General features: G+C 33.7%; 1 protein-coding gene across 6 annotated transcripts in view; it reads left to right on the plus strand.

Annotated features, from left to right (window-relative positions):
• GRIA4 (glutamate ionotropic receptor AMPA type subunit 4) overlaps positions 1-8,698 on the plus strand; it is a 417,768-nt gene that overhangs the window by 394,692 nt on the left and 14,378 nt on the right. For 2 of the 6 annotated variants that reach the window (XM_015562433.1, XM_006761466.2), the window contains exon 14: positions 8,240-8,354. The exons of 3 other annotated variants lie outside the window; for them this stretch is intronic. In XM_015562433.1, the coding sequence (XP_015417919.1) occupies positions 8,240-8,354 (115 nt within the window). Of the gene's footprint in view, positions 1-8,239; positions 8,355-8,698 lie in introns of those variants that run through there. One more of the 6 variants, XM_006761464.2, reaches the window with a different exon arrangement.

Below are 8,698 nucleotides of genomic sequence, written 5' to 3' on the forward strand. Positions count from 1 at the left end.
GCAAAAGCCTCTGCCGCAGCCTGGGTGGGGCGGGGTCTCAAGGAATCAAAGGGCGGAGCAAGCAGCTATGGCAGATCCTCAGCCCTGCCCTAAGGAGTCGCGCGTCTCAGTGTCCCGGTAACGGCTGCAAGCACCTCTGAGTGAAAGCCGCCCTCAAGATCGCCCGCTGCCAGACAGTCCAGTTTCTCCCCGCATGAGTCCTGGGTCCCCAGAGACTTCCCGAAACCGGAGGTCAGAGCCGTTGGGAGCTTGTGTCTCCCTCCGGATTCAAAAGACAGCCGCGTCCTCGGGTGCCAGCCCCTTTCCGCGCGCCCGCGAGCCCCTACCTCTGCGCTTCACTTCTGCAGCTTCTCTGGGTCTCAGTGTGCCTTTCCTTCCTTCTAGTTGTAGAATTTACAGTCAGCCAGGCTTCCTGTGGTTCTGGATGAAGTCCGTATTGTTTCTCTGAGGTATTAATCAATTGTTGTGTGCGGCATTAATTTCCCGGTGTTTATCTCTGCCGCCATCTTAGTTTCTCCCGTAGTATTTTCTTATAATCCCTTGTATTTCTTTGGTGTCAGTTGTTACTTCTCTTTCATTTCTTATTTTATTTATTTGGGTCCTCTTTCTTTTTTTTATGAGTCTGGTTAAGGGTTTGTCAATCTGGTTTATCTTTTCAAAGAACCAGTTCTTGGTTTCATTGAAAATTTGTAATTTTTTTGCATTTTTTAAGACCCTATTTTGTTTATTTCTGGCATAGTTTGTTGTTCTTTTACATGTTTTTTTTTTTTAAGAGTAAAGTTAGATTGCTTATTTTTTTTCTTGTTTCTTGAAATATGTGTATATTGCTATGAATTTCTCTCTTAAGACTGCTTTCTCTGTATCCCATAGATTTGGGGTTGTTGTGTTCTCATTTTCATGTATTTCAAGGCATCTTTTGATTTCTTTCTTGATCTAATTCCTAACCCGTTCATTGTTTAGTAACACGTTAGTTAACTTCCATGTCTTTGGTGTGTTTTTCAGTTTTGTTTCTTGTGATATATTTCTAGTTTCATACCATTATGGTCAAAGAGAATGTTTGATATTATTTCAATCTTCTTAAATTTATTAAGACTTGCTTTGTGTCCTAACATATGGTCTAGCCTAGAAAATGTCCCATATGCACTTGAAAATAATATATATTCTCCTGCTTTGGGGTGAAATGCTTTGAAGATATCAATTAAATCTATCTGTTCTCGTTTGTCATTTAAGGCCATTGTTTCCTTGTTGATTTTCTGTCTGGAAGATCTATCCATTGATATCAATGTAGAAATATTTTTATTTCTCTTACCTTTAAAAGATATACCTGAAAATAGTCATTAATTGATTTTAAAATAACTGTTATTAGAATCTAGAACAGCTATTTATTTGTGTCCATGATTACCCTACCAAAGTCTGTGAGTCTCCTGACATTGTATGCTAGTCTGTGTGTGTTTTTAAGTTTGTACATTTTTTTTCTGAGACAATATCCATCAGTTTCATTGACTTCTGAAATATGTCCATTACTCAAAGGAGGATAGAACATTCTACTCTGTGACCCAAAATTGACAAAATCATGAAACTAAACTGCATAAAATATTTGTTAAATGAAAAGACGCACTCTACACTAAAAATATAATTAAATTTTTCATTTGTCAAAATCTCTAGCTGGGCTCAAACTAAAGTACTGGCAGATATCCTTGCAAAAATCACAAAGTTCCTTCAAAGAATCACATTTTTCAGACCTCGTTCTCAAATAGAAATTAGTCTTGCACATTCTAAAGAACACACAATTTAGAGACAAGGCTTGGAATCTAACTCAGTATCTAGTTGATTAGTTCAGTTCTCATTGATTCACCTGGTGCATGAAACACAAAAGTCTCTATACACTAACTTAATTGTCTATATGTCTTATCAAAGAGGTTTTCAAGCTATCATTATACATCATGTTGGATCTCAATTGTCTTTCAACATTAAAAAAAAAAGTTTCCTCCTAATTTTGATACTAAATTATTGATCAGTAGTGCCATTTAGGCAAATCCTGCCAATGCATAAGCAAACTTGAGTGAAAACTTCGTATCTTTTCTAGAAACTTTTGCATAGCAATTTAGTTCTAATTCTGCTTTTGGAAATTAGTGCACAAATCCAATGAAACTAAGAGTCTTGTGCTTGTTCACTGGAAGGAATGATTTGGGAGGAAAAATAATAAGACAGCTGCAAGGTAAATGGAAAACTTAGTGAAGCATTGATAATGCTGAGAACTGGTTACTCTCCCAGGCCTGATAGAGGGTGAACTCTCATACCTTTCCTTAGCAGACATATTTGGTTCTCAACTCCTTATTATTCAATAGCCTATTGATTTGTATTTCATTTTTATATTTTTTTATTGATATAACAGTTCTTTTTCTCAGTGAGTTATTTACTTTATACAAAGTTCTTCAGTTTGTTGTAACTAATCAGTTTTTCTGCTAATTTCCTCCATCCACCATGTTTAGGGGAAACATCATTAATTAAGCCACAGAAGTCAAATCCCATGTGATTTTTCTCCTCCCTACCTATATCACCGTGTTATATTAGACAGACTTTTATGTGAGAATACTGACAACACAACCTCATTTAAATAACAAAATGAATAGTCTGTGCAGTTTTTCATTATTTATTTTTTATGAAATTACTATTTTCTTATTAGAATAATCCTGAAAAAGTTTCTGCATAGATTTCACTGCTGCGTAACAAAGTTTAAATCAAATGAGTTGTCCAAACAGGAATTTTAGTTTGACTTCAGAAATAGGGTACAGTAAATATGTAGAAGATCTTTAAAAATCAAATTTAAAAAGATTCATTGAAATACATGCCAGGCATGGAATCTCTTTTTCTAAAAGCAGAGATATATACCTTTTTTTTTAATGGCCCACTTAGCAGGACTCAAGTCTATTGCCAATCACGATCATTTAATTCAGCTTTAGGCGGGGGAACTCACCATTTTTATGTAACCATGTGTGAAACAGCAAGTCTTCTCCCCAGGCCACTGAGAGTTCTGTTAACCTCCTGCAGATCCTCTCTGATTGGGCAGGCCTCCTAATTGGTGCATTACTCACGCTTCTCTGCCTGACTTGTTCCCCTCAAATAAGGTAGAACTTCGGTAGAAACCAAATTCAACACATGTCCTCCAATCTGTGACTAGAAACAAAAAAACAAGTGGATCAAAGCAAACCATATCATCAGGAACAATGAATGTTTTTCTGAGATTCTTAAGAATAATTCCTAAATTCTACCTCTTCCTCAGTTTTTTGACCCAAAATAAAATATATATTTTGGTTTGCATAAAAACAATTGTATTAGTCATGATATTATAAAATAATCGAGAGGGGTTTTGTTTTTTAGTGATTATTATAGCATCACTTCTCATTGTAAAAAAAAATGTTGAGTGGGTGGAGAAACTTAAAGACCAAAATGCAATCCAAATTAATTATAATTTCTCCATAGCTATAGTTTTCCATTAATACATATAATATTTTATTCACATATTAAAATCACAATGAATATATAAACTTCTTTCTTTTTCACTTATTATACTATAAGCATTTTTTTCTTGTTTTTAAAAGCTTTAAATAGTTGTATAACATTCGGTCATAAGGCTCATTGGTGCTCATCAATACTACCACTTGGGGAGCTCTGTAAAAAATGTCAAAACCCTGCTCCCAATTCAGAAGAATTTGATTGGGTGTGGTTAGGCCTGAGCATCTGTATTTGTAATAAGTGGTTCTAATGCTCATTTCAAGTTTGAGGACCACTATTATGCACCAAAATCTAATTAGTTCCCACTATTATGCACCAAAATCTAATTAATTCTCTCCTTCTGTTGGGCATGTCAATTGTTTGCAATGTTTTGCCATGTAAATGTACAATGCCTATGTTACTTTATCAGCATCACTGACTAATTTTTTAGAAATAATTCCTCAAAGGGGAATTATTATCAATGATTATTGATAAGAACTGTTTTTATCCTTTTATTGTATAAGGTCATATTATTTCTTTCCAATTTTAATTGGAAGACACCCATCTTATTAAATTATTGATTATATTGAACATTATATTTATTTTTATCTTTTCCAACATAAATGACAAAAAATGAATTTTCATTGTTTTAATTTACATTAGTTTAATTCCAAGTAAGGTTGGATTATTTTTATATGAATTGTATTTCTTCTTGTGTGAATTATCTACCAATGTCCTTTGCTGATTTTAAAGGATTTCCTTTTTTTACACAATTTCTTGTTATTCACATAATTTTTAAGCATTTAAAAATATATTAAGATTCATTGGGGACTATGAAAAAAACTTAGCATCATTCAGGGAAATATTCTGGATATTTTAGTACCTGATATTTAAATGTTATAGAGAGTTTAGTATGAAAAGAACACTCCAATTAAGACAGCACAGGCTTAAAACTGAGGGGACTTTCTCATGTTTATTTAACTAATGGATTCTTTCTTATAAGGATAAAAACGCACTAGCAAAATTAAACAGTAGTTTAAACAGCTAAACTGGATTAGATCCATACATTATTGACATCCTTACCAGCAATGAAATGTTAAATTTGTTTTAACCAGGCTCAATGTAATATTGCAAATTATTTATTCTACAAACTATACGTGCCCTACACATTCTGTGTGCTGACATTGACTAAATCTAGGGCTTTTATATCAGTCCTTTACAATAATATATTTACAAATCTTTGAAATCATAAAAATACTTTACCAAACTTAAACTTTTAAAATGCTTTCTATCTACTTCTGTAGACATTTTATCAAGTGTAAACTTTAAAACCTCAGCAACATAAAAACACTCTCATAAGTAGGTCTAGAAGTAAATATAATGATTAAGGCCTAAAGTAAGCATAAAAGCATGATCACATCTATAGACGTTAGTGTTAAGTTACTCTGAAAAGGCAGAGAGTAAGAGGTAAATATTTCAGTCTGACTTAAGCATGCCTATAGTAAGAATATCTTACTTTTCACCAATTAATTTACTCAAAATCAATAAGTGGAAAAAGTTAGGTCTGTTAGGTCCCATCCCAAAACTTTCATTGTATGCGATATTTCAATCAGATTTTTGGTAACAAAAATGGGTTCCAATGAGGTATGGATTTTAATGATCCCAAATTCAATTGAAGGAAATTTTAGGACTAAAAATCCTTCAAAGTTTTCCAGAGGCCTGGAATTTGTCCAGGTGAGCATTTTCTTTTCACCCCTGAATCAAGTTCTCCATCACCTCAGAACTATGGGAAAAGTTAAATAGGGTTGTTGTTTTTTAACCTAGAATTCTCCTAAGGCATAAAAGACAAAGGCAAGTAAGTGCCCTGGGTCTTTCTTCAATCTATAAAAGTCATTGTCAATACACCTGGCCTCTTAAATGTGGCTTAAACATCCAGCAATAATGTAGTCACTTGTTTTTTCCTCTCTTCAAATATTAATTGAAAACAATATGTTTCCATTCATTTTACTCTGGAAACACTGCATTTAATAGAATAAAAGGAATAATTAATGTAAGAAAGAACCCATAATATTTTTCTTTTATCTCTTATCAGCTTAGCAGATCACTATCACAGCTTCTCTGATGCTTAATGAGGAGAACTTATTCCCTTCTTTTCAATATGTTTCTGAAAACTATGTATGAAATGCATGAAAGGGATTCCAACCAAATGAGAACATGTGCTGCAGGGATCTACTTCCTATGTCCCTCATTTACCTGACCCTGTATAGCTGCCTTAATCTTGCTTAGAACTACTCCTTCAGAGTTCCTGTTCCTTTTTGCTTGGGTAAAGAACACTTTTTAAAATTTATTCTAGCAAACTGAATGAAATAACTTTATATATATTGTAAAGTCATTTGCTGATTCTTATCATTAATAACATGTCAAAGCAATGCATTCCATAAAATAGAACACATGTTCAAATGATGCTTACATATGTGGTTTATGCTGCAGTTAATAGCAATTTTAAGAGGCTGTTAGACCTAAACTGTATAAAGAAAATTGTAGAAAATAGGCAGTTTTAACAAGCAAGGAAATCTTGAAACCCTGAAGACTATCTCTAAATATTAATTACAAAATGCCTTCTCTGCACCACTAAAGAAAAATTAATTTTACATATGATAGGATAAAGTGGACTTTACTGAGGGGCCACATGTTTCTGGAAGGAAAACATGTGAATGAATTGTGAACTGGGCAGTGAGTTATTTATTGGTCAAGTATATTATATTAAACAATTATAGATACATATACACTCATATGTGGATAGCAGTGTGAAACTAAACTGTTTTTACATGGCCTATTAGATGACATAAAGAAATACAATTTTTAGAATAATTTTGTAGGAAGCTTATTCCAAACAATTTTCTCAATGTAAAGCTCTTTTTCCTTATCCATTCCTTTATTTTGTTTTGTTTTGTTTTCTATTGTGCTGTGAAACTGTCTTTGGATATGGCTAATAACCCTGTTAAATAACCCTCTCATGAAATGACTTTAGTTTTTCAAAGGAATGGTCTAAACCAACACATAAAATAATTGGGATGTCACTTTATTTTTTTTTAAATCTAATATGAATATTTAAGGCTAAAAAAGGTGGATCATAAAAACAATTTTCTCCAAAAAAATAGCAATTAGGTTTAAATCATTGAAAGACAAATTTAGTTTCTTATGGACACAAAATAAAACAATTTATTTGCAGCATTTTAAAAACAAAACAGATGTCTCTATCATCATTGAATATTAAGCCTACATTTCAGTCTGGTCCTTCTGGTGATTAAACTAAAAACCTGATATTGTTTACTTTAAGAAGTATATTAATTATTTTACACCACTAATGTGGCACTTACTTGGGAATGTGAGAAAGCTAATTATTTAATTAACACTTAGTAAATTAACACTCTCAAAGTGGTGTTTGCTCTCCAGATGGATCAGACCATCATAACATGAACATCATGGAAAGTGAGCATCAATTACCTGAAATATTACAAACACATTTTAAGAGAACAAACACTTCAACAGGTCAATTCATAGAGAAACAAGCAACATTTTTTATTTGTCAACAGAATGATCAGTTTCAAGTGCTACTCATTAATATGGGGTTGTTTGGTTTTATTTTATTAATTCATTTGGCATTCAGTGACCACCAAACTCAGTATTTATCAAATAGCATAGCACAGACTATACCCATATTCTCTCAGTATCTAAACCATTCTTCTAGATTTAACAGAAATTACATTCAGGGCTGGGAAAACCTCTTGAAAGAGAGAGCTCATTTAAAAACTGTACCTTGAAAGCAAGAAAGGAAGCAAATGCATGGGAAGAAAGAGCCTATGAAATATTTTCATAAATCCTTTTAGAGAATAATTAGGATATACCACCTCTATTCCTCCATAGAGATTAGCATGGAGAAAATCTAATGTAGAGTGGTGTGTTTTTTCCATGTCCACATCATATGCAGCATGACATTTAGAGTTTAGTAACTTAATTTAAACAGTCAAATTGGCTTTGAACTTCTAAATAGCATCCAATGCCTTTAAGAATCAATACAAGATTTAAAAAAAAAAAAGAATCAATACAAGATTTAAATATAACAGCTTTTTCACTAAAAGCTACTATTACCTTTCTCTTGACTTCCAGCCCCAAAACTGAACCAAACATAGAAATCCTAGATTCTGAGACCAGCTAAATCAAGCAAACAAACCAAACTCCCACAAACAGAAGAGGAATAACAAGTCATACTCTGTTGTCAGTAAATCAGTAGACAAAAATTACTGGCTATTTGTTGGTTTGTTTATTCCATTATGCTCTTCCTTCTGGGAATGAATTTTCATTTCAGTCTCTTTTAGATCATTGACATTCTCAGCAAAGGAATTCAAGACACACTTCTTTCTCAATTACTAGTAAATTCAAGTTATTACTGTTTTGAAAAACAATCCATGTAACTGGTTGATGATGATGATGATGATGATGTCGGTTATTTGACAATAAATGAACTGTGAAAGTGAACAGCACTAAATACCACATGTTTAATACAGTTTGGAAGTAGTTAACGATTGCCTTTGGTTTGAACCGATGGAAGGGGCTGCGGAATGGCAAAATGAGAGGTTTATTTAGCGTCTGGGAGAAGCTTATGAAAGAGCTTAAGTCCTCATTCCTTCTAACATCTTAACAGCTGTGCAGTTTCTTACAAAATATGTTTTATCGTTTCAAGAAATGCTGTTAACCTCGCAGTTTTAAAACTGAATGAACAAGGCCTCTTGGACAAATTGAAAAACAAATGGTGGTACGACAAAGGAGAATGTGGCAGCGGGGGAGGTGACTCCAAGGTCAGCCTCGATGTCACCAAAAGCGGGTAAACAGTATGCACAGTAATAGGTGCATCTGCTGGGAGACTCGCCGTGTGGACCTGCTAATGCCGTCAGCATTGCTAGTCAAGCCCCTTCACAACTGAAGTATGCAATTACTGTCAAAGCAAAAATATTTGCAAACGTTACCAATGTGGGAACACACTAACAAACCGAACTAAAATAGTCACTGGAGCTCTCTGGCTCTGAAGCAGTTGGGATCGGCTATTATAGTTCTATGCACCGTGGTTTGGGGAGGCAGGAGCGGATGCTGGTTTTTGGAAGAACAATTTGGCGAAGAGAGGGTATATCTTTCTTGATAAAAA

The sequence above is a fragment of the Myotis davidii genome, unplaced genomic scaffold, assembly GCF_000327345.1.
Source record: "Myotis davidii unplaced genomic scaffold, ASM32734v1 scaffold158, whole genome shotgun sequence".
NCBI lineage: Eukaryota > Metazoa > Chordata > Mammalia > Chiroptera > Vespertilionidae > Myotis > Myotis davidii.